General features: G+C 61.5%; 2 protein-coding genes across 6 annotated transcripts; both read right to left on the bottom strand.

The window, feature by feature from the left end:
• Nucleotides 1-838: 838 nt before the first annotated feature.
• On the bottom strand, nt 839-7,531 carry MMP21 (matrix metallopeptidase 21; the record flags this gene model as incomplete). The annotated part of the gene is made up of 7 exons (XM_079793236.1): nt 839-1,141; nt 1,810-1,982; nt 3,354-3,611; nt 4,548-4,689; nt 4,911-5,050; nt 6,155-6,737; nt 7,370-7,531. The coding sequence occupies 7 exons, from the start codon at nt 7,529-7,531 to the stop codon at nt 839-841; spliced, it is 1,761 nt and encodes a 586-aa protein (XP_079649362.1).
• A 5,035-nt stretch (nt 7,532-12,566) lies between these two features.
• Nucleotides 12,567-24,338, bottom strand: UROS (uroporphyrinogen III synthase). Of its 5 annotated transcripts, none has more exons than XM_079793694.1 (10): nt 24,097-24,338; nt 20,699-20,784; nt 20,465-20,548; nt 18,963-19,059; nt 18,066-18,140; nt 16,603-16,677; nt 16,292-16,372; nt 15,032-15,117; nt 13,970-14,068; nt 12,567-13,063 (listed from the first exon to the last, which is right to left on the bottom strand). In XM_079793694.1, the coding sequence occupies exons 2-10, from the start codon at nt 20,759-20,761 to the stop codon at nt 12,929-12,931; spliced, it is 795 nt and encodes a 264-aa protein (XP_079649820.1). In that variant the 5' UTR covers nt 20,762-20,784; nt 24,097-24,338; the 3' UTR covers nt 12,567-12,928. The 5 variants fall into 5 exon arrangements, with proteins under 5 accessions (XP_079649820.1, XP_079649821.1, XP_079649822.1 ...); XM_079793695.1 differs by having other exon boundaries at nt 24,257-24,315; XM_079793696.1 differs by lacking the exon at nt 24,097-24,338 and adding an exon at nt 21,905-22,253.
• Nucleotides 24,339-24,599: the final 261 nt, after the last annotated feature.

The raw sequence follows: 24,599 nt of genomic DNA, 5'->3' as shown, positions 1-24,599 counted from the left end.
TGTTTTGAGCTGGGTTGTCACGCACTGCGTCCTCGGGCAGATTGTCGGGTTTCCCGACACCGCGCTGACCCGGCAACGCTTGCAGGCCTCTCTCTAGCCATTTGTCGACGTCCTTGTTTATTTGCGTCGTCCTTGGGACAGATTTGCACCCACTTTCAAAAGCTAATCGTTGAAGCACTTAATGTTTTGACTAAATGGTAAAGCAGCTGTGTGAGTCACGAGAAAGTTAAGGGACGCAGTGCCTGTCCTCAAGGTCACTGACCTGGGGACAAGCTTATGCGGGGAGCTCAGGCACCTTACGCTGGCACCCCGCCCCGAGCGTAAGGACTCTGCCCGGTGGTATTTCCTGCTCTGAGGGGCGGCCAGAGAGCTGTCTGTCCAGGGCCGTTTGGGGTACAGGCCTGTTTTCAAGCAAAGAGCACCCAGAAGGGGCAGAGCGCACGGGCCCCGGCTGGATGAGGACGCGGGTCCAGAGCAACCCCCACGTTGGACCTTCAGCAGGACGCCCCTGCTGCCCTGCCTGCCCTGGAAATGGGGGTGCGGGTGCTGACAGAGCCCAGAGCCCTAGCGTCCGTGGGAAACAGGCGGATTCCTCAACAATTTTTTTTTACCTTTCCTAAAAAAATCTGTAAAATCATTTGGTAAAAAAATGTTTTCAAAAAAATCAAGAAATTGATTTTTAAGTCAAGTATTTTAAAAGTTCAATGGTACTTTCCGCTTGCTTTTAACTGAGGGGCCCTGTTCGTTTCAGTTCCTGGAACCTGGTGGGCTTTTCTCTAGAGAAGTCGGCTTTTTCTCCAAAGAGAAACCCGCTGGCTCTGTCCACGGGGCTGTCTCCTCAGGTCATGTTCAGGGTGGAGGCGTGGACGTCACACACGTCAAACCACTTCTCGGGGATGGGCTGCCCGGGGAACAGGCCGTTGGGAGGCAGCCCCGGGCGCCGCTGCCTGTCCCCGTCGCTGGCCACCCTCCAGTAGGCGCTGCCTTTGAACAGGAAGACGGCCCTGTGCGCGTAGGAGTAGTAGGCGGCGTCCAGGCTCCGGAGCGGGTGGTTCCGCGGCTCGATCGCTGGGAAGACCTCAGTCATCTTCTTCGGGGAAGAGCCGAGGACTCGGTTTCTGGTGACATCAAACGCAAACACCTGCAGGGCAGAGAGCACGGCGCCCTTTCTGAGATCACCGACTCACAGCGAAGCAGGCCCGTCCGTCACGGCACACGTTCCTCGGGCTCCAAGTTCTTCATACTCGCCCAGCCTGTGGGGGCTCAGGTTGAGCCTTGACCCCGGAACCAGGAGGTCACGTTCGATTCCCGGTCAGGGCACAGCCCGGGTTGCGGGCTCCATCCCCAGTAGGGGGTGCACAGGAGGCAGCCTGTGCATGAGTCTCTCTCATCACTGATGTTTCTCTCTCCCTCCCTCTCCCTTCCTCTCTGAAATCAATAAAGATATATTTTTTAAAAAATATAAAGTTCTTAATTTTCCACATGATGGGATGATCTGTCGTTGCCATATAGGCATGCACTAACAACACAACCTTTTTTAAATTTTTTAATTCTTACCTGAGGATATATTTATTGATCATTAGAGAGAGGAAGGCAGATAGACATTGTGTAAAAGAGAAACATTGATCAGCTGCCTCCTGGAAAGTACCCTGACCGGGATGGACCTTCCGGGGCTCCGGACGAGGCTCGGACCCACCACGTCACCCGGCCAGGCAGTAGCAGCACAGCTGTTAACCGAGAACATGGGGTCGCCTGACATTTCAGTCAGGGATGATAAAAGCACCCCCAGGCTGCACGGCCTCCACTTACCCAGGGCCCTTTGAAGAAGTAGATCAGCTGCTTCCTTCGGTCATAGAAGGCGGTGTCCAGGGGACTCGGGATGCCCGGAAACCCTTCTGAGATCAGCCTGGGGTAGCTGTGTCCTTGCTCATCTTCCGCGTAGGCCTGATCCCTGTCGCTGTCGTACCTCCAGTACCGATTTCCTGGGAGCCAAACAAAAAGCGTTGCCGTGGCTTCTGACCGCTAAGTCCCAGGAAAAGACAGAGCAACAGCTTCCCGCGCAGGCCCCAGCCGACCGCGGAGTCCCGCGCAGGCCCCAGCCGACCGCGGAGTCCCATACAGGCCCCAGCCGACCGCGGAGCCCCGCGCAGGCCCCAGCCGACCGCGGAGTCCTGCGGGACTGTGGGAGGAGGCTGGACTTCCGCATCTGAGTGAGGCCTCCCCCCAGATGAACGCTTTCCCCGAGTTACTTCTAGACTTGACCCCAGGGGTCCCGATGTTGCCAATATCAATTACAGTCAGGACTTAAACCACGGAAGGGTGTGCTCCCTACTCTGAAACATCCGAACGACAGAAGTCTGCCGGAGACCACGTCTTTACGTCACTGAACTGGAAGAATTCTTTGTATGATGTGAAGGAAAATGAGGACTAAGTGTATTCACGGATTTCCTACGGCAAATGTTGCTTACAAAGTTCTGTCGGTCTGGCTCTCGCCTCGGGGTTAACGGAGAGCCATTTAAAGCAACACGGCTCTGTGACTGGGACTCCGGCCGCAAAGGGAAGGAAAGGCAGCGCCTACACACACCGTGTTAGGGCTCAGACTCCGTGAGTTTGGTTTGCAAAGGCAGCCTGCTGGCCTGGCTGCTCCGGGTGCTCCCCAAGACCTCCAGGCCCCCACCTCAGGGCCTGCCTCCCCCAGAACACTGACCCTCCCACCCAGAGCTGCCTCCATTCCTCGCTGCCTGGGCCCTGCACTCGAGGCTCTGTGCCCGGCTGACCCTGTCCTTCCAGCCTAACCCATCGCGTGAGCGCTGGCCACCTCCAGGGCACAGCTGTCTCACTGATAGGCTTGTTCGCTCCCAGCCTCCAGCCCCCTCGGTCCCCCCACTCCAGGGGTCCTCTTCTGGGCACTCCAGGTCCTACCCCTTCTTCCAGTCTGGGCCAAGTCCTGACTCCTAGGGTGGCTCCCGCTCCTGATTCGGGGTCACAGCAATTGTCCCCTCTGCTTGCTCTACCCCTCCACACGCTTTTCATTGGGGGAGGGGGGTTCTCTCCAGAATCAGATGAAAACTTCTGCAGGGAGGGCGCTTTCTTCCAGTTCTTTGGCAACCTCGTCAGAGCCCCGCCCAGTCCACTCACTCACTCATTCATTCGTTCGATGCATCCATTCAGTGCCTGCTTAAAAGATGACACAGCACGATCCCTGTGCTCAGAGCTGACAGCCCGATGGAACCGACAGACATCACGTTCAGGGGCTCAAGAGCGTTACGGATGGCTCCCCAGTCAGGGCGCAGAACACGCTCTGAAAGCACTCGTTCAAGAGGAGAAACAGAGCCGGCGGCAGGAGCCTCTACCTTTAAAAAAATAGCGCTCGTCTCTCCTCCACGTCCAGACGTGGACGAAGGCGTCTATGTTTTGTGCCGGGACCCCGTGCCAGCCGGTGAGGATGGGGAGGGGGTCCCCGTAACGGGTCCGGTTGTTTCGGTTCTCGTACAGCCAGTACCAGCTGTTGCGGAAGAAATAGGTGCTGAACCTCGCGGTCGCGTCCCCGAGGGGGTTCCGCTCCTTGCGGATCCAGTCGAAGGCGGTGTCAAACGAGCCTGCGCAGGAACCTAAAAAAAAAAAGCCCGGCCACTTGGCCATCCGCCCCCAAAACCAACGGTTCCTGCTGTCACATGTGACTTGCACAGAGAGCATGGCTAAGCCGAGCGTTCTATGGAGTCACCTGAGAGCAGGCACCCCATGAGCGGGGCAGCGGCCCCCTGGCTGAGGGGGGTCAGGAGAGGCCCTGGGGGCCTGCTGTGGGCACATGAGTTATCCCGGCCTCGTTACTGACAGCGCTCCCCCGCTCTCTAACGTGTCCCTGCTTGGGTGCTGGTTATGTGATCACGTTAAGTGCAGCTGATGCCTCTTGAAGGCGGGTCTGACTCCACTGGAGGGAAGGAGGGGGTTCTGGGCACGCACAGGTGGGGTCTCCATGGAGGGAGTTAAATGTGTGTTTATCTGGGCACGTGGTGTTCTCCAAGCGCGCTGTGTGCCGAGCACAGGGCGGCGTGAAGCACAGAAATGGGGACGGTCCTGCTGCAGACGGAAAATCAGAGGGCAGCTTCCCTTCCCTGCAGCCTCAGTGCCAAGTCATGAATCCCTCCCATCGGGTAACGAACCCCCGCACTTCGGCCTGAACAATCAAACAGACGTGAAGGCTCCTCCCGGCCAGGCCACACTGCTCTCCGCCTCGAGGTTACAGACAATTTCTTCCCGGCTCCCCGCTCTCGTCCCTCTCCTGGGACACCCGGCCCGGTGGCCCCTGGTCCAGGAAACCACCGTGAGCTGAGCCCCTCCCGCCTCCCGGGGAGCAGACTGTGCCGGGGAAAGAGGGGACACGGGGAACAAACCCAAGAGCACGTGCTTTGCTCTCCACGCGCCTGGTCCGGGCAGCGCCGCCCATCACTGCCGCCCCCCGGGGCCTGGAGGCAGCTGCTCGGGGCGTCAGACTGAGGAGGGGTGGGGTCCTCTGTCAGCTCGAAGGGTGCCCCTCCCAATCTTACCATACAGCCTCTGGATTGCTTTCCGGTCGGACCAGTCCAGCTCGAACGCAGGCCCCCGGGGAGTATAATTTGGCTGCATTATGGATCCTGCCCTGTAGCTGTGAGGCAGGCCGAGGACGTGGCCAATCTCATGGACGGCCACCTAGAAGGGAACACAAGCCATGGGTGCAGCGCCAGGCCTGGGGGTCTGGGACCCGCCCTCCGGGGGGGGGGGGGGCAGGCTGTGCTGGAGAGGCTGGGGCAGGGGGAGGGAACGTTCTCAGGAGGAAGCGGACACGTCCGGGGAGAGGCTCCGGCCGCCTGGACGCCCTCCCGCCCACGCTGCCCTTTGCCCCGTCACTACGATCAGCGGCGACCACTCACCTTGAGGAGGCTGATGCCCATGTCGCTGGTGGGCGGGGTGAAGTGCTCGTCATCGTCAAAGTGAATATCGCCCAGGCGCCAGGCGTGTGCAAACTCCTGCCCGACTCCATCGAACACCCGAGGGCAGCCCAGGTGCCGGCCTGGCCGGGGGAGGGGGGGCAGGTGAACGAGGAGTGCCCGCCGCACAGACGCCCTGCCTGGCGGGACCCGGGAGCGCAGACACCCGTAGGTCCCCAGGCCCCAGGGGCTTGCCGTCCGGCCTGGGGAATTCCTCACCTTGAGGCTGCATGAGCCGCGGTGCTTTATAAACGGCTACGAAGTCTAAAGGCACGGCCCAGCCCCACGGCTCAGTGGTTGAGCCTCATCTATGACCCAGAGGGTCACAGTTCAATTCCTGGTCAGGCACATGCCCAGGGGCAGGCTCAGTCCCCGGTGGTGGGGGGCGGGGGTGCAGGAGGCAGCCCATCGGTGATTCTCTCTCACTGATGTTTCTCTCTCCCTTCCGCTCTGAAACCAATAAAAACCCACAAAGTCTAAAGACAGAAGCAGCTGCGCACTGAGTGCGGAGGAAGGAGAGGAGCTGGGGGCGCGGGTGGGCGTGGACCGCTGCGCCCACGGAGGAGGCGGGGGCAGGTCTGCGCTGGCCCCTGACGGCTGTGTGGTCGGGAAGTAAAGCGGGCGCGGCCCACGGTCACTGCCTTCCATTTGCATCTTTTCCAACCAACGGGGCTCCGGGTGCTGCTCACACGAGGAAGCGACTCCAGGGAGACGGTGGGGCAGCCATCGGGACCCTTGTTCCCGGATGGGGCTGCTGAGAGTGACTGTGTCCAAACCCACGCAGCGGGGGGCGGGGGGGGGCCTGGGGGAGGACCGGCCATCTGCCCTGTGCCCCAGGAGCCCGCCGAGCCCACGTGAGCACCTTGAGCCACGCCCCCTGGCTGACCTCTGACCTGTCCCCACGAGACCCTCTGGGCTCTGCAGGGTGACACGCGTGCCCTTCCCAGTGAGTGGTAATAAAGCACCATCCACAGAGGCTCACACTGTGCCCCCACAGGTGCCATCTCAGCACAGCCAGGCAGCGGGTTGGTGCCTCTGCTCTGGTGACTGAGGCGAGCAGGAGGCCAGGGTGGGGTCCCCCAAGGTCCCATTATGCTGAGGTCCCAGCCTTGCCCGTGGGAGAGGCAGAGCGCCCGCGTGCCAGCAGCGAGGACAGGTAGGTAGGGCGCACCGTCTTGGCCCCTCACCTCGTCCAAATCCCAGCTTTATGTCAACCGAGGCCCCGGGGCCGGCCAGGTCCTCCCGGAAGGTCAGGGGCGTCACCTCGCTCCACATGCGGAAGGCCAGGCGGAAGACGTGCCTCTGCTGGTCGGCGGAGAGCTGGCGGCTGTAGCCCTCGCCCACCAGCCTCCAGCTCAGGGTCCTCTTGGCGAAGGCCTGGGTGCCCCCGGCCTGCGGGTCCTCGGGGTGCGGGCCAGGAGGCGCCGAGAGCAGCATGTGCAGGAAGCGCTTGGGGCGGGCCTTGGGCCGGGGGCCCGGCGGGGGCGGCGGGGCCCGGGGGGCGGTGCTCACGGCCGGCAACGGGGGCCGCGTGTCGGGGACGCCGCAGCGGGGCCGGTTCATGGCCGCCAGGGTGGCCGCGTCCAGCCGCCCGCTCGCCGGCAGCGCGTTGACCTTCTGGAACCTGCGCAGAGCCTCGCCCAGGGCGGCTCCCCGAGGACCCTCGGGCGGCCCATCGCGGCGGGGACCCCGGGGCACCGGGGCCGCGATCCCCGCCCCCGGGGGCCACTCTGGGGGCCCCTGGGCCCAGCCGTACTTGGACAGGAACCGCTGCGGAGAGAAACCTGTGATCGGTGGGCGGTCCCGGCCAACAGCGCAAATTGCACACGCATGTTCCCTGTTGTTTCTGTCTGCACAGGCCGGTGTGTATTAATGGTTTCCATATTTACCACGTTGTGTGTTTACCTGTGCTGGGCAGCGTTCCAGGTCCGGCACCTGAAAGGCGTGTGCACACGTGTTCGTGTGTGCACTAGTGACTGCGTGCACACCTGCGGGCATGTGCATACGTGCATACCTGTGTGCGTGCAGGTGCACCTGTGTGTGCGTGTGTGCATGTGTGGGCAGGTGCACCTGTCGCTGCGTGTGCATGTGGGTGTGCTTGCGTGCAGGTGTGCCTGTGCGTGTGCGTGCGCGCCTGTTGCTGCATGTGCGTGCGTGTACGTACAGGAGCGCCTGTGGCTGCGTGTGCGTAAGTGTGCGTGCAGGTGCGCCTGCAGCTGCGTGTGCGTGTGCGTGTGCGTGCGTGTACGTACAGGAGCGCCTGTGGCTGCGTGTGCGTGTGCGTGCGTGTACGTACAGGAGCGCCTGTGGCTGCGTGTGCGTGTGCGTGCGTGTACGTACAGGAGCGCCTGTGGCTGCGTGTGCGTGTGCGTGGTCCCGGTCTCGGCTCCCGGCTTCCCTACCTGCGCGGCGGGGAGGCCGGCGATGGGCGGGGCGCGGCGCAGCGGGGCCGGCGCCAGGTCGGAGCGGTCCCGGCGGTGGAAGAGCGCCTCCGGCCGGGCGGCCCGCGGGGCGGCCAGCCAGCAGAGCAGCAGGGTCGGACGGAGGATGGAGGCCGCGAGCATGGCCGCTGGAGCCCGTCCGCCTCCGCTCCGTCCCCGTCTCCCGTCCTGGGGAGAGGCCGGGAGGCTCTTATAGCGGCGGGAGCCCCGCGCCCTGCCCCGCGCCCTGCCCCGCGCTCTGCCCTCGCACCCAGGCGCGAAGCGTGCCGCCCGGTAAACACAACGCTCCGCCCGAGGACCCGGCCACCCCTCTCGCGGGGGTGAGACCCCTCCCCGCCGGCTCCGCTCCGGGTGCCGAGTGCCGAGTCCTCGGGTAATTACATCGCGAAACATCGCGAACTCGCAGCCGCCTGCGATGGCGTTTCCCTGGCGACGTGCTTGGGGGGAGGGTGCTGCCCCGTGAGCTGGGGAGGTGGGGGGGGCGCGGGTGACAGTGTCCGTGGGGCCTGGGGGTGGAGGCGCAAAACCCACAACCCGCCTCAGAACTGCACCTGCAGTGAGCCCCCAGGACCATGCATTTGCTTGTAGTTTGGGTCTATTTTTTTTTTTAGAGTGGAAATTGCCTTTTAATTTTTTTACCTTTTTTATTTTTATTTGTCAATTGCAGTTGACATTCAATATTATTTTATATTAGTTTCCAGTGGACAGCGTAGTGGTCAGACATGTAATTTACAAAGTGAGTCCCCACCCCGATAAGTCCAGTCCCCACCTGGCACCATACCCGTCCCCTGTGCTGGACTTGGCAGCCCCGGAGTTTGGGTCCTTTTTTGGGAGGGGAAGTTTTAGTTTGTTTACCAATTTTTTCTTACTGCTTCTGTTTCTCTTTATGAAAGGAATACCTCATCAGTATGGGAAGGTGCACGTTTTGAAAGTACTGAGAATAAAGGGGGACGCCCTTGACTCAGATGGCAGTGTTTTCGTGAACATCCTTCAGATGGATGCGTGTGTGCATGCATAGAGAAGTACCTGTGTGTGTAGTTTTACATAAGTCACATGTTCTCTGTTTTATTTTATTTAAGCTCAGTGGAGTAGCACATGCATCTTCCCGTGTTCATGAAGATGGGTGTTTATCATCCCAGGTAATGGCAACATGGGGTCCGTTCTATGGGTTCAGGGATTTTTTTCTAATCCTCCCCTGAGTATGGATATCCTATATAATAAAAGGGTAATATGCAAATTGACCCTAATTTGGAACAACCAGGAATGACCGGTCGCTATGATGTGCACTGACCACCAGGGGGCAGACGCTCAGTGCAGGAGTTGCCCGATGGTCCGTGCACTCCCACAGGGGGAGCACCGCTCAGCCACAAGCCGGGCTGAAGGCTGTGAGCCCAGCGGCTGTGGCAGGAGCCTCTCCCGCCTCCGCAGCAGCACTAAGGCTGTCCGACTGCGGCTTAGGCCCATCAGTTGGACACCCCCCCGGGGCTCCCAGGCTGCCAGACGGATGTCTGACTGCCAGCTTAGGCCCCATCTCCTGGGGAGCGGGCCTAAACTGGCAGGTGGACATCCCCCAAGTGCGCCTGGATTGTGAGAGGGTGCAGGCTGGGCTGAGGGACCACCCCCTCGGAGTGCACAAATTTTCATGCATTGGGCCTCTAGTACATGTGTGTGTGTAACTGATTTTCAGAGAGAGAGAGAGAAACCATCAGTGATGAGAGAATCATGGATCGGCTGCCTCTTGTATGCCCCCTACTGGGGATCAAACATGCAACCCGGGCGTGTGCCCTGACCTGGAATTGAACCATGTCCTCCTGGTTCATAGGCTGATGCTCAAGCACTGAGCCACGCCTGCTGGGCTGTTTTTATTTTTAATTTTTATTGGTTTTAGAGAGAGAGGAAGCGGGGAGAGAAGCATCAATGTGAGAGAGAAACATGGATGGCTGCACAGTTTCACCGTGTAGTGTGCCTAAAACAGCAGCATTCTCCGGTGTGAGGGCTTTGTTCATTGCCCACTTAACTGGGTTTCCTCTCCTTTTTTTAAATTGGAATCTCAAACTATGTTTTAAGTGGAAGACAAACCCTAAGTGTTTTCTCCGGGGAACAGACCCCTGGAAAGGTGCAAGACTTGGGACAAAATTACTCAGAATGGCGTCCAGATGTTCTGTCTGCCGGGGGCTGGAACTCTGCGGCGGAACAGAACTGAGAACCCTGGGCGGAGCGTGGCTCCTGGGGCTGATGTCACACAGCCCGTCCTGAGGGTCTGGCCGTCAGATGGTGCCTGTGGAGCCGAGCGCTCTGGCCGAGGACCGCTCCTGAGAGTCAGGTCTGAGCCCTTGCCGACAGCTGGGCCTGGTGCCGGCCGACAGATCCCCGCCCGGATCAGAGGTGGGAGGTGGCTCCTGCCGAGGGCCCTCTCTCTAGTTAACGTGTCCTCTTCCTCACTGTCCCGGGCAGTTGGCCTCATGCGGGTCCGGACGGCTGGACGCAGGGACGTGTGCCGACCGGTCGGGTGGTCTGCTTGTCTGTGGAGGTGCCTTTCGCGCCGGCACGGCCCAGCCTCTGTGTGGACCGGCTTCCGGGCTCCGAGTGTTTGAGTACCCGGAGGGCGGAGCCCAGGTAAGCTGGGTTTTGAGGAAATCGGTTGAACTCAGGAGGAAAGGTGGCAGGGGAAGCTGTGTGCCCTACACCATGAGGGACAAGGGCTCCTGGAGAAACCGGCTCCTGGTCTGTGCAGGACACTTGCCATCCCTGAGCCTGGGGGAGGGTTTGGCTGGAAGCTTCTAGAATCTCCTTCAACACTGAGGTGGCATGACACAGGTGCCAGGGGGAGAATGGAAGTCTTTTTCCTGTGATACGTATTACTTACAAAGTAGGTTTCCTTACTCAGCAGTGCACAGCGCGGCATTTTGGAAAAACATTCCCTCGCTTATCCCCACGGAAGATGTTAAGGCTGATGTACAGGGAGGGGTCACCTCTGACTCTGAAAAGGAACATATTTCAGGATTTGGGGGTGAAACCACGTGCTCCCGTGCGGCCTGCTGGGTACTCACCGCGAGCTGCACGTTACCGCCTGCGGGAGGGAGAGAAAGCCCTTCCCACCATCTGTCCTGTTTCCTTCCTTCTGCCTGCATTTCAGTCCCTTTCCATCCGCGAATAAAGCCTCTACCCCCACGTGGCCGGGCGGCTGGGCCCTCGGCCTCCCTGGGAGACCGTCCGTGTTTACAGGCACAGGCCTGCGGGTGGGGTCATGCTCCCTCCATGAAGGACGCAGCCCGAGGCTGTGCCTGGCTGGGCGGGAGGGGACCCACGGTCACCGCCCTGCACTTCTCTGCCCAGAACCATGTTCGGATTGGAGGGCATGATCGACAAGGTGGACGTTGAGGTCATGATTGCCATCGGCGGCGGCTTATTGATCGCATCCTTCTTCCTCCTGTGCTGCTTCCTCTGTCTCTACTGCAAGTTGGCCAGCACCCTGAGGTGAGTGACGAGGGTGAGCGTGACGGACCCCTCGCACGGGACCCTGGGGCCGCGCCCTCCACGAGGTCAGGAACAGCGGGAAAGTTTAAAAAGGCAGAGGCCGGGCCGCTCCATGGTTGGGCGTCAACTCCTCCTCTCCCTCCCCCTCCCCCTCCCTGAAGTCAATAAAAACACATCTTAAGAAGGCAGAGGAGGTGAGCACGGAATCCTGGCCGCTTCCGCTCGGGCTGGGCTGTGAGCTCACAGTGAGGTTCCCAGGGCGGCTAGGGTCAGCGCTGTCCGCTGCCCGGGCCTCACACTGGCCGGCCTGAGGACCGCGGGGCGGCCCGTGCAGAGCCTCTGCCTCGGGTCACCCAGAGGACGGCTCCGGCGGTCTCCCCCGCCCGAGCTGAGAGTCAGGGGTGTGAGAAACGGGCTTTACAGTGACCCTAACCTGTGCCTTTTATCAAATCTCTGAAGGAAACTATGACGATCAGCAGCAGCCACCGCAGAGGCAGGCGGCTGGGTGTGGAAGGCCGTGCTGAGACACTGCCGCCCTGCACTGCGCTGCCGCCCCCCCTCCCCCGGACAGAGCCCCGGACGGAGCCCCGAGCGCGCCGCTGCAGAGACTGCCCTGCGCTGGGCCCCCCGCGTGCCGTGCCCCCCGTGGGCTGTCCTGTGAAGTACAGACGTCCGTGCCGAGCTCAGCTGCCTCCTGACTGTTCTTTCCAGGTGGTTGGGCCCCGCGGGCAGGAGCTGTGCTTTCCCCGGGCCCCAGGCACCTCGCACAGGCCCACACTCACCGGGGTCAGGCAGTGACCCGAAGCTCAGCTTTGCCGTGGGGTAACCCTTCCCACCAGGTAAACCTGAACCTCAGACCCAGCAGCGCCCTGAGCGAGAGCATTTGCTCGCTGACCAGAGCGGCTGCTCCTGGCTCATCCGTTACCTGCCGGCGCGGACCTGCTACCGGCAGCAGGAGCTCTCCCCTCCCTGACTGGAGCTCAGGGCAGGAGGGGCCGGGAGACTGGCTCTGGCTGTGAGTCTGTTTCCGTCCCCCACCCCCCGGGGGATGGGGTCAGGCGGTGCGGGAGCTCCGGGGTGTGATCTGGTCACCAGGGCTGCTGTTCTGGGTGGAGACCCTCAGAGATGGTTTCAGAGCTGCGCTCACGGGGCTCCTCACCAAGTGGAGTTGTGGACGGTGCCCTCCGGTGACCATCGGGACGGAGGGCTTCCCTTTCTCCCGGCTTCCGCCCCACGCCCCGAACCCACAGAACCGCATCTCCGGTGGCAGAAAGGAGCCCAGCCCTGGCCACGTGGGCCTCCGAGTCACACAACCAGCCAGGTTCCAGCCCTGTGGCTGGGATTGGATTATAACAGGACATCGCAAAATAACGGTGGTTTACACAAAGCAGGAGCCCTATTTCTCTCACGTTCACAAAGCCCAGGGCAGGCGGTTGAGCACCCACGTGCCACCTTGTCAGACTGAGCCTCCTCTCAAGGTCACCCTGGCCCCAAGGGCTGCTGGTTCCAGGAGAGGAGACGGGGGGGGGGGGGGGGGTCCTGCCCGGGGACCAAGCTGCACTTCCATTCTGAAGGAAGGCTGTTTGCCTTGCCACCCCCCCCGCCCCCCCCGCTCCCGGGCGGACCGTCAGTCCTCTCTGTGGGATGAACAGAACCACGTCACACACAGCGGACTGCACCACTCCACCAGGCTTGTTGTTTTCAGAACGGGGCACATCTGTGCTCCCCAAACACCACTGGCCCTGGACACAGTGCACAGCCAGCCCCGCCCAGTCCCACAGTGGCCAGGGGGTTCGTTGGGTTTCTTCCTGCTGCTGGAGGAGGCGCTCTGACGGCCTGCAAGCCGGCACGCTGGGTGAGGGTCCGCGTAGCCTCGGTGGAGGGAAGTGACGTGCCCGGGCCTGCTGCCAGCCCCAGGTCCCCTCCGGATCGCTGGTGCCCAGGTGGTGCCACTCGGGCACGAGGCGGGCGCTGGAGGGTGGGTGCCTCCCCCCGGCAGGCAGCCCTGTTGTCCTGGGCCCACCGGAAGGCCCGGGGGCCGCCTCAGCAGCTGTGAGGCTGGAGGGCCGTCCAGATGCCGGCGGCCAGGGCTTGCGGCGTGGGGCGCTCGGCTGTGCAGCTCACGGGCAGGCCCTGGGCGGCCAGGGCGCGTGCGGTGGTGGGGCCGATGGCTGCGAACTGCAGAGGAGAGGGGGGCTCAGTGCACCCGCAGCGCCCGGGGACGAGGTGCGCAAGGCTCACTGGCGATCCTGTCCGTTAGGACCCGCTCAGCGTGTGAGAGCTGATAAGGGACAGTGCTCCCCGATGGGGCCATCCAAATGCCTTCCCCTCTGCGGTCATCACGGCCTCCCCACCAGCCCAGCGGATCCTGCTGGGCAGCACAAAGCTCTCAGCGTGGGGACCACCCCTTGGTGAAGCCTCGAGGCCCTGGGCAGGGTTGGGGAACTCAGAACAGAGTGTGGGGTGGTGGCTGGGCCCCTGGGAAGTGGGGCAATCGGACCAGGGCCCTGGAACAAGAGGGTTACTCCCTCCACCTGGGACCCTGGGACTCCCCCCCCCCCCCCGCCCCAGGTGTGCGGGGACAGGGGCGCTGAAAGGGGAAAGGCTGCCTTCTCACTCGGAGGCCAGCAGTGCTGACGTCTGTCCTCTAGTCGGGTCACCCCCAGCCTCCTCAGGCCCAGCCACTCCAGCCCAGCCCGGGTGCGAGGACCTGCAGAGCCCACGGGCAGTCCCTGGAGGGGGTGCCCGTCCTTCCCACTGAAAGACGGGGGGGGGGGGGGGGGGGGGGGCGCCAGGAGCAGCTCGTCCAGATGTTGAGAAGGAAGAGGGGATCGGACCCTAACACCGGAGCCAAATGCGGGACTGGGCTCAGAGGCTGCGTGAGCTGTCCCGCCGCCCAGCCAGGAAGGGGCGCTGCTGGGCTCGGAGCTGGGCTGGGGTCCTACAGCCCTGCCTCCCAGGGGGTTCCACGGGGCCTCGCGGCGTCCGCCAGGTGGGGAGTGCTTGCACTTCCCGTGGGAACGCAGGGTGGTTGGTAAAACGAAGTTTAACTCCGAGAAAGACCGGAAGCACCGAGTGCGTCACCTTGATCTGATGGAAGCCGCTGCCGGACAGCTCCTGGATGTGCTGGAGACTGTGCGCCAGGCCAGAGGGGCTGAAGAACGTGATGCTGGCTGGGATGCCCTGCGGGGAGAACAAGAGAGCCTCGCGTGGTGCCGAGAGAGAGTCCCCCAGCTCGACTCCAAGGACCCCCAAACCCTCGTTAGAGCGGGTGCAATCGAGAGGCTGGCCCAGCTCCGGGTCGCTCTGTGGCCCAGGCCGTCTGCTGGGCCAAGAACAGGCACCGATCAAGCAAGGCAGCAGTGGAGCCTGCTACCTGCCAGCCCCCTCCCTCCCGGAAACGAGGCAGACAGCAGGCAGCCCGGGCCTCCTGCGCTGGGGAGAGCTAACAGTGCGCCCGGAACCTGCAAGGCGTCTGCTGAACCTGGACGTGGAAAATGTCCATCCCCTCGCACGGCGCCCGCACTCTCCCGCGGAAGCCTGCAGCAGTCCCGGCTCCAAGCCACCCCGACTCCAAGCCGCTCCCCGACAGCTCCAAGGCCGTGCTGTGAGCACCGTCAGTCCCAGCTCCAAGGCCGTGCTGTGAGCACCATCAGGCCCAGCTCCAAGGCCGTGCTGTGAGCACCATCAGGCCCAGCTCCAAGGCTGTGCTGGGAGCACCATCAGGGCCAGCTCCAAGGCCGTGCTGTGAGCACCATCAGGGCCAGCTCCAAGGCCGTGCTGGGAGCACCATCAGGCCCAGCTCCAAGGCCGTGCTGTGAGCACCGTCAGTCCCAGCTCCAAGGCCGTGCTGGGAGCACCATCAGGGCCCAGCTCCAAGGCCGTGCTGGGAGCACCGTCAGGCCCAGCTCCAAGGCCGTGCTGTGAGCACCGTCAGGGCTCATCTGTCTCAGGCTTCCAGGCCCAGGTGCTGTCTCCTTTAACCCTGTGAACCCCACTAGGTGGTCTATTCCCAGCTCAGACGGGGAGGAAGCCTCCGAGAGGCCTCGGCCGGGAGGGGAACCACACAGAGGCCACGCCTCACCGCCTCACCACTGCCTCCACCACAGCGCCCGCCTGCCCGTGCTCCCCCAGAAATGCGCCCACCTGCTCGGAGTAGTAGCTGTCCAGGTTCCTTTGGATTCCCGGGTGGGGGACCTTCTGATAGACGACGATGCTTTCCATGGGGATCCCTGGACACGACCAAATCCGGGAACAGAGCTATTACCCTGGGAGAGGCCGTGAGTCAGGAGCCCACGGGCACCCGGCTTGGCCTGGCCAGGCCACGTGCTCCTGGAGGAGCCACTGCCCTCCCCGGGCCCCAGGCCCCACTGTGGACGGATGGACTAGGCCCTGAGGGGTCTCTCCCTCCCCTGTTCCACTTAGGACTCAGCATCCCCCGGGTTTCCAGGGAGGGAGGAGGCCCAGAAGTGACCAGCATAAACGTCAATCACAGACCCCCGGCAGGGCGGCCACGCAGCATCAGGCTCAGAGAAATGGGCAGACAGGACGGAAAACCTCTCAGAAGGAATCGAGTTTCAGCACCAACAGCAACGCTCACCCTTCCACCCCAAACCCAGGGGAGAAGCGGACGTGTCAGGCCTCCGGTTTACATGTGGCCCCTCCGGGGCACCTGGGGCCACACTGTGCCTTCTTGTCCAAAGGCCAAAGCCCTTGCGGGTCCTATTGCCTCGCGCCCCTGCCAGGGCCCCGGGCCGTGTTCAGCTAAGACAGTGAGAGGGCTGGTCCCCATGTTGACCTGGAAGGCGAACGCCACAGGCCCAAGATCTCCCCGGGAACGGGCTGTGTGGACAGCTGCACGGTTAGGACGATGGAGGGGAATTTATCACTACAGGTCTGGGCCGCCCGCTTCGGAGAGCCGGGGTCGTGCTGCTCACAGAGGCTCCGTTCTACCCAGTCCACAGCCCGGGAGCCAGGAGCCGAGGGCCCTGCCCTGCCCTGCTCACACCGAGGCCGTCCCGTGTCTCACCCTGAAGTTCACACTCCACACCGCGGTGACGCCCGCTCGCCCAGCCCCTGTGACAGGAGGCGGTGTGCAGTGACACTTGCCAGCACCGCGGAGCGCTCCGGGCGCGGCTGGGTGCCGGACAGTGAGCCGGGGCCGGGGGAGGGGGAGCGAGCCTGGGGGGGGGGAGCTGCAGGCCGCCGCCCTCGCGGACCGTCCTGGGTGTCCCCTCATGCGAACCCTGCCCAGGTCACCTCCACCCCCTCCTGTGACGCTGTGACCGCGTGCGCCTCGCCCCGCCGGGCCCTGTCCCTGCACTCTCTGCCGCCCCGACCACGGCCACCAGGGCCACCCGGAGGGCTCTCGCGGCCCGAGGGGTGAGGAGGAGGGCACGCCGGTACCTCTGTCCTTGAGCATCCGCGGCAGGACTTCGCCCTTGAGGGCTCCACAGGGAAACAGCAGGGGCAGGGCGGGCGGCTCCCCTGCGGACACACCCCGTGCGCTGTGGGCGCCGGCCTCAGCCCGCCCCGAGCCCCAGCCCCAATGTTCTGTGCCGAGTCCGCGGTCTCCGGTCCCTGGTGCGGGGCCGCGGAGCGGGCTGGGTCTCCAGCACAGACGGGGCCCAGGGGTGGCTCACACTGCGGACAAGGCCCCGAGGAACCGCCCGCCCCCGCGGGCAGAATGAGGCCCCGTTTGGGAGCCTCCTACTTACGGGAACAGATCCACTCGGCGAGCTTTTCCGCGTTCCCGCTGCCTTCCCCTTCGGCCGCCAGGCCCAGCTTATTCACTGGAACACAGACCCGGGTGTCACATGGCGGGGGAGTCCCTCCGCTCCGGGCTGTGTTCAATGTGCAGACACAAAGGTGTGTGCTCCAGACACAGCCCCCCGAGGCTGGCCGGCAGGAGGCCCGGCTGCTCTGGTGGAGGTGCGGGTCCCGGCCCAGGCTGCCTAGGCGTGCGGCTCTGGGTGAGCTCCAGCTTCTCCGAGCCCCACTGAGGGTGTCCGTGGGGGAGAACAGCCAGGTGGGGCTGCCTTAGGGCTACAGGCGATGGAAGCCAGCTCCGGGGGGGGGGGGGGGTGGTCTTGGTCGGGGGTGGGGGGGCCTCCCCATCCTGGGAGGGAGCCAGGCCGCCCCTCCGGGAAGGTGAGGGCTGTGGCAGGAATGAGGTGGCGGGAGGGAGGGAGGGAGGTGCCGACTAGCTGGCAGGCCTGCAGGTGATTTAGGGGGAGAGCCGTGCCCCCCACTTTCGTGAGCCTCCTGTCGCTACAGCCCATCCCGGGCGGAGCACTGGTCACCCGTGAGGATGGTGAGGAGGCTGGCCGGGCGGGGTCAGGAGGAATGTGGAAGGTCTCTGAGAAAGGAGGTGCTCACAGGAGCCTGGCGAATACCGAGCTGCCGCTAACGTCAACACGTCGGCCTTTCACTCACATCGTGACCGACCGCGCAGAGCCCAGGAGGAGTCACAGGCCGCCGTGACTGTCCAGGAGCCAGGCCCTGCCTGTGCTGGGTGCCGGCCTCCGGCTGGGTCGGGACGGGCTCAGTGCACCCAGAACCTTGAGAACTTCAACGGGGACGCAGGTCTGCACCCTCCGCTGGCACCCACCGCTGGCACCCTCCGCTGGCACCCACCGCTGGCACCCACAGGACGTGTGTGTGCTGCTCCCTGCGCGCCCGGCCCGTGGGAGCCACCCGGGTCTCCTGAACGGCTAAGTCACTGTCGTGGGGGTTGGTTCAAGCCCAGCCCCGCGCTTCTCCCGGGAGCTGTGCTGAGGCCCAGGAGCTGCACGGTCCTGCTCTGACCACAGGCTGGTTCCCCTGGCAACCACCTGCCCCAGCGTCAGGGCCTTTGAAAAGTCAGCGCGTCACAGTGAACTCTGGTGGAGGGGCAGGAGGTTTGTTACGAATGACCGGACACCTCATGCTCATCACCTAGAAACCTCAAGTTCTGGGAGCTGTGCAGGAACAGGGACGAAGACTACATGTACAGGGTGTCCCAAAACATGCCCATGCACACTCTGAATAGTTGTAAAGGCAGGGTTCATTAAAGTGCATTTCATTTCCAAAACGGAGCTGTCGGCTGTGAAGTGTGTATACGTTTTGGGGACACCCTGTATTACTATGAATCACATCATCACGGCACGGTTTTGGTGTTAATTTTGCCTCGATTGCTTACCTAGAGAAGCCGTGGCATTTCCAACCACGTACACTGGCTTCGCGTTCCATTTTTCTCGCAGAGACGTTTTCCAGGCTGGAAAACATGAAGGTACACGTGTGTGGCAAAGCCCGGAGGCCATGAGGACTGCTGCCCCAGCGCCTGTTCATCCCAAACCTTGTGAGCAAGGCGACCCAGCAACACGCACACCTAAAGAGCAGCATCCCAAACTCCCCCCCCCCCCCACCGCCTTTACACTGTGCGCATCTGCAGGCGCAGGGCCGACCGCCCGAGACCTAGCTCGCTCTGGTGCAGGTGATGAGCCAATGATGCAGGTATCCTTGGGCCACTTCACAACAAGCAAACAGGCTCAGTGAGGTCAAGGGCCTCTCCAAGGTCAGAGTGACCCCCTGAACCCAGGCCCAGCTCACTGCAAGCCCTGTGGGTAAGCACCACCCTGCTGCCTCCACTCAGCACTAGAGCGAGCTGGCCGGGCCTGGCTGACTGGCTCCATGGCCTTGGACTAGTGCCCACTCTTGCCAAGCCTCAGTCTTCTCATCTGTAAACCAGGACCACAGGATGTGTGCCCCGGGTTAGAGGGGATAATGACTGCGAAGTGACGGAGCCTGGTGTACAGTAGGCGCTCCATCAATGTTAGCGCGAAGGTGTTCCATCGGACAGACCCAGGTGGTGGTTCGGTCTGAAGGCTCAGGGGTTGATGTGTCCTGCGTGGGACAGCGAGAAACGCTTCCAGAAGGCCATTTCTGCTCCCTCCAAAGGCTACACAAACATGGAAAACGTACCTAAACACCTTGGAGCTAAGAGGCACTGCAGTTCCCAAACCTGGTTTCTGGAATCTAGTATCGCCAACGGGAGGAATCCGTGACGACAGCCCAGGTAGCCCCGGCCCGCCCTCACCTTCGCTCTTCCCGTTCTGCTCCAGGCTCAGCTCCACCGCTTCCACTGCCCTGGGGCTGGTGAAGATGAGCCCTCCGTAGCCTTCCGGACGCGACAGCTGCATACCAAACCCAGAGGCACTTTGTGATGAGCGCCACATTACCCAGAATTCCAAATGCTCACGCGAGTGGTGGGCAAACTAATTCGTTCTGTCCATCCATCCAGCCACCCACCCACTCAGCACTTATTGAGAGCTGGGTGTGTGCCTGGCCCTATTCTAGGCGAATTCATTATTTGTAGCATCTCCCTCAAGCGGCTCAGAGTCGAGGGGAGACAGCAGGTGCTACGTAGGTTTGGGTGTAACTGGACCAGAGGGGCACTGGGACTCGCCTGGCAGGGGGTGCAGGCTGGAGGGCAGACTTGACCTGTGTCTGTAATAAAACTGGACTGTCTACTGGGCTGGTGTCCAGGCTGAAGCCCTGATTTTCAGACAAGGGCGACAAAACCTACTGGCCCCTTCCTTGGAGCAGGCCCCGGGCTGCTGTGTGCACCCCTCCGCTGAGTGTGCAAGTGCTGGGAGATGGGCTGTGCTCACCCTCGGATTAAACTCAGAGGCGGGAGGCTAAGGAGCGGGCTGAGGGAGTGGCTGAGACGTGTGCGCCTGTATATCCGGCACCCGCTCCCTCCCGGGCAGGCTGGCCGGTGGTGATGGAGAGAGAGGCTGCTGAAGAAACGTGAGGGTTTTTCTGACCCTGAGGTCCTAGAAATGATCTCACGTGAGGAAGTCTCTGGTCCCCTTTTAAAGCTGGTTGTGGAAAAGCAAGCCCACGGGGCCTCACACGCAAGCCCAGGGCACGGGACGTGGCAGGTCCCTCGCTATCCACTGAGGTCAGCGAACGTCGGATATTCAGCTCTAACTGAACGAGGAAACAGGAAGGCTTTCCCGAGAGTGACTAGGGGGCGGGGTGCGAAGAACAGGAGGGTGGGCCTGTGCTAAGGGGTGTGGAGCCCGTGGGCGGGACTGCGGGGCCCTGCGCCTTTAACCTGAAACATCTGGCTCCACTGGGCTGGGCAGTGGGGGGCCCTCCTACCCCAGGCGGCAGAGCCGAGGCTGAGGGCACACGTCCTGGTCTTCAGTCTCAATCCTGCCTCTCGTGTGCCAGAGGCCTCGGCCAAGCTGCCGGCCCTGGGCCTCCGTCACTAACAGGGAAAGTAACACCTACACGCCGCTTTGCAGAGGTCAGGGGTCGGGGGTCAGAGGACAGGTCTGAACTGCGAGCAGCGCCCTCCCCATGACCTGCTCTCCTGGCCGCCTCCAGGTCAGGGCGGGGAGCTGGTGGAGGCTCAGGTGACCCACAGATACTGGGGCTGGATCCGGAGCCGGTGGGGTGCCGCCCAGTGTAGAAGCTGGGCAGTAAAGTGAGGGGAAGGAGGGAAGTCGGGGACGTGGGCTGCCACGGATTCTACAGAAACAAACGTGTCGCACTTAGAAATCACGGTGCTCAGACACCGGCAGACCTTACCTTCTCCGAGAAAGTGGGAAGAGACAGGAACTCAAATGACAAAACAGGGATCAAAGTGGCTTCGAGTCCGTGCAATCCTAACTCCTGCGAACAAAAGAACCGGCTCGGGTTGGCCAGGCTGCTGGGAGGAAGGGGGGGCGCTGGGGCACAGTGCAGTGCTCTGTGCCACTCGGCAGTTCTAGGCCCGGCTTCCCCGGTGAGCGCTGTTCCTGGGCCCGGCGCTCGGGCACTTACCCTGATGTAGGGATCCTGGCCACCGTCATCGTTCGCGTCCTTCAGCAAAAGAACCTTCATCATTGCCTGGCGGGCCGTGCAGGGTGCTGTGACAGAGCGGGGACACGGGCCTTAATCAGACCTCAGAGACTCCTCCTGGACCCCGTGGGTGGATGGGGTGGTGGTGGCGGGGGAAGGTAACCAACTGCTGGCTGACGTGGCCTGGCCCCTGCGCACTGACTCAGCGTGAACGGCTGGTTCCTCCGGAGCCCCTGTCGCTGATAAGGCCTAGGGACAGCTGCTGGCACTTGATAGGGCGTGGAAGGCAGGTGGAAGCCCAGAGGGAGAGCCAGCGTCCCAGCCCAACACGTAGGCTCGGGGAGAAGTGGTGCCAATTCTGGGTTGTATGAAGAAGTAGGGAAGTGGGTGTCTCACATTGGAAGTAAGTAATTATTCCAGTTCAAGATATACTAAGTGGTTTGCTTGTAAGCTCCTTAGGAAATAATTTTATTGACTTTCTACTTTTTTAAACATATTTTTATTGATTTCAGAGAGGAAGGGAGAGGAAGAGAGGAAGAGAAACACCAGTAAGAGAGAACCATTGATTGGCTTCCTCGTACACATCCCCTACTGGGGATGGAGCCTGCAACCTGGGCATGCGTGTGCCCTGACTGGGAATCGAACCATGACCTCCTGGCTCATAGGTTAATGCTCAACCACTGAGCCACACCGCCGGGCGACTTTTCTGCTTCTTAAATGATGTTTTTTAAGTGTTGTCAGTATCATGAAATAATCTTTCAAAATTTTCTAACAACCGAGAACACAATTTGTCGATACATATTTAAGCCTTATGTACTTCCTATCCTCTCTGTAATTTCACATCTAAGAATAACTAAGGCAGTATTCACAAACGTGTGCCAAGATTAACATAAAGATACTCATCCTGGTATTCCTTTATTATTATTATTTAAAATGTTTTTATTGATTTCAGAGAGGAAGGGAGGGAGAGATAGAAACCTCTATGATGAGAGAGAATAATTGATTGCTGCCTCCTGCACGCCCCACACTGGGAATCAAGCTCGCAACCCGGGCCTGTGCCTGACCGGGAGTCAAACTGTGCCCTCCTGGTTCCTAGGTCAGTGCTTAACCCCTGAGCCAGGCCAGCCGGGCCCTTTTTTTTATTGAGAGAGAAATAACCCACAGCTCAAAACGAATTTGTCTAAGCACCTGAGTGAGCCAATGAGCATCAATTCAGTTCTCATCGCTGCTGCCGACCGGCTCTTGGCTGCAGTGGGCTCGGCACAGTGGGCAGGTCACTTCCACCATCGCCTGGAGTTCCTCAGTGAGTCTCCGCAGGAACGAGCAGTCGCTTTCTGCGCTGGTCCCTGTGTCAGCCGGCTGGGCGGGTCCCCTGCATCCCCATATGCGAACCCAAGTGCTGCAGGAAGGTTCTGGAGCTAGGAGGAGGTCCATCGTCAGCTGACCTTTAGTGAGACAGGCCATCCTAGACCAGTGGTCGGCAAACTCACTAGTCCACAGAGCCAAATATCCACAGGACGAGGATTGAAATTTCTTTTGAGAGCCAAATTTTTTAAACTTAAAACTTCTTCTAACGCCACTTCTTCAAAATAGACTCACCCAGGCCGTGGTATTTTGTGGAAGAGCCACACTCAAGGGGCCAAAGAGCCGCATGTGGCTCGCGAGCCGCGGTTTGCTGACCACTGGCCTAGACCACCCGGTGGGCTGCCTCGGGCAGTGGAAATGCCTCCTGTGCACCGGCTTCTGCCGTGCCCTCCGCTTCGGATCTGACTGGCCCCACAGTTGCACTCAGCCTCCTAAGACATATCCCCCGCTGGCCCCGTTTCTCTGGTTGAAATGTGACTGATACACCTTCCAACCTGGGGTGCCAGGAATCTGGTGGGTCACTGAGTGGCATTCTCTGCTAAAGCATACATCTTTCCGGGGCACAAAGCAAGCTACTGCAGGATTCAAAAGTCGAGGCTGACTGCTGTTGGGAGCAGGCGTTCCTGTGGCCACAGATCTCTACGCAGCCCTACCATGTCCCCATCATCGTTCTAGGCCCTAAAATACAGGTCCCATGTCCTCAAAGGACACAGTAGAGATGCTCTCAAATACCAGGAGCCGATCGCTCACCAAAGCTCTCTGGAACAGTGATAACTGGACTCCCCCTCAGGGCGGTGTGCATTATGTTTTGGGGGTGGCGGCACCATTAAGTGCTAGGAGGTGCCGTGGTGGAGGGGACTGGGATGCTGCCTGGTTACCTCTGCAGGGGGACCTCCCTGAGAAGGTGATGACCTGCGTTGAGATGTGAACGTCAATAGCAGTGAGGAGACGTGAAGGAGGTGACCCGAGTTGCGATCTGACAGACACAATCATGGAGACTCTGGAGGTCTCTCGATTCCAATTCCTGTTGCGGAAGAATTCCTGAGCAGAGGTTATCATCCCTGTTCTGCTTAGGCCTCCCCAGCAGCGGCCTCCTCAGTACTAGGGCCGCTCAGTACAAATTTAGAATCACATGCATCCAGCACACTCTGCTCGTTTTATAAAGAAAAAAACCAAAACACGGATGTCATCTCTAACGAATGACCTTCTTTCTAAAGAACAGTCTTTACAATGGGCTGCGAACTGCTAGCCTGGTGGGATAGACCTAGCTGGTCGATGACTTTTATTTAAATATTTTGAGGTTGTAAAACTCAAGATGTTTCTTGTAAAAATCCAGAATTCACCAGGCAGGTTTGGCTCAGTGGTTGAGAGTCCAGGTCATAGTTCAATTCCCGGTCAGGGCACATGCTCAGGTTGCAGGAGGCACCGATCAAGGATTCTCTCTCATCATTGATGTTTCTATTCCTCTCTGAAATCAATTAAAAATACACCACCAAAACAACACAAACACAAAACACAGGCTCTGCAATCAGGCGACCCTATCATGAAAAAAACCCAGAATTCCAGGTTCTCTTGAAATGTAGAAATCTGACAGCACCGGGCCCCTTGCACTCGGAGGCAGCGTCAGGTACACCCTCGCTTGCCACAGCGCCGCCACTCTGTCTCTCAGATTTCCCTGCTGGCCCTGAGGCAATGGCGGTCCATCCCTGCTTTTCAACAAACTTTCAGGTCAAGACAGGGGCTTAAGGAAGGTCCGCTGGGGGCAGGCATTCAGTGCCCGACGCGGCCGAGCCACCCCTGTGCTGGGGGGACGCCCGCAGGGTCGGGCCGGAGCCTGGCGTGGGGGCGCCTGCACGACCCGGTGACCTTCCATTTGGAGTCCATCACTACCCCCGGCCACGCCCACACCCAGGCCGCCCCGACTAGTCCTGCACTCGCTGGCGCCGCAGGAGGGTGGGCCCCGCAGGTCCGGGGGCCGCCGTGTCTTCATCGGTAGGTTGGGCGGCGACACCTACCTCGCCGGGCTGGTGAGGCCCGAAAGGTCTGGGAGCTGGGGCCCTGCCCAGCCCGGCGCCCTAGGAAGTCGCCCCCAGGCGGGCGGGGTCTCGCGATCCCAATCTGAGGCTGTGAGATGCCAGAGCGACCAGAGCGACCAGCGGTGGGTGTGCCCCTCACCACGTGGCCTGCGCTGCCATGGCGACGGCCCGCGCCCGGCCGGGGTACCACAGCTACCACCACCTCCTGCCCCGCGGCGCGCACAGCTGGAGCTCGCGCATGCGCAACGACACCAGCCCCGGGGCGCAGCCGCAGAGATGGGCGGAACCATTGAGCCGGGGGGGGGGTAGGTCTTGGGGGGGGGAGGAAGGTGGAGGGAGGATGAAAAGGGCAAGATAGGACCCAGAACCGGACTTGGCCCTTAGGGACCATGGCCTTAAAATCCAGCAGGGACGCTGGGGTTGTCGCCGACTCAGCGCCGAGATTCCTCGCGGTCTCTCACCCCCTCGGCCTGGAGGGGTGG

Source organism: Cnephaeus nilssonii, assembly GCF_951640355.1.
Source record: "Cnephaeus nilssonii genome assembly, chromosome: 16".
In the NCBI taxonomy this organism is placed as follows: Eukaryota; Metazoa; Chordata; class Mammalia; order Chiroptera; family Vespertilionidae; genus Cnephaeus; species Cnephaeus nilssonii.
This window is presented reverse-complemented; position numbering and strand designations above follow the sequence as displayed.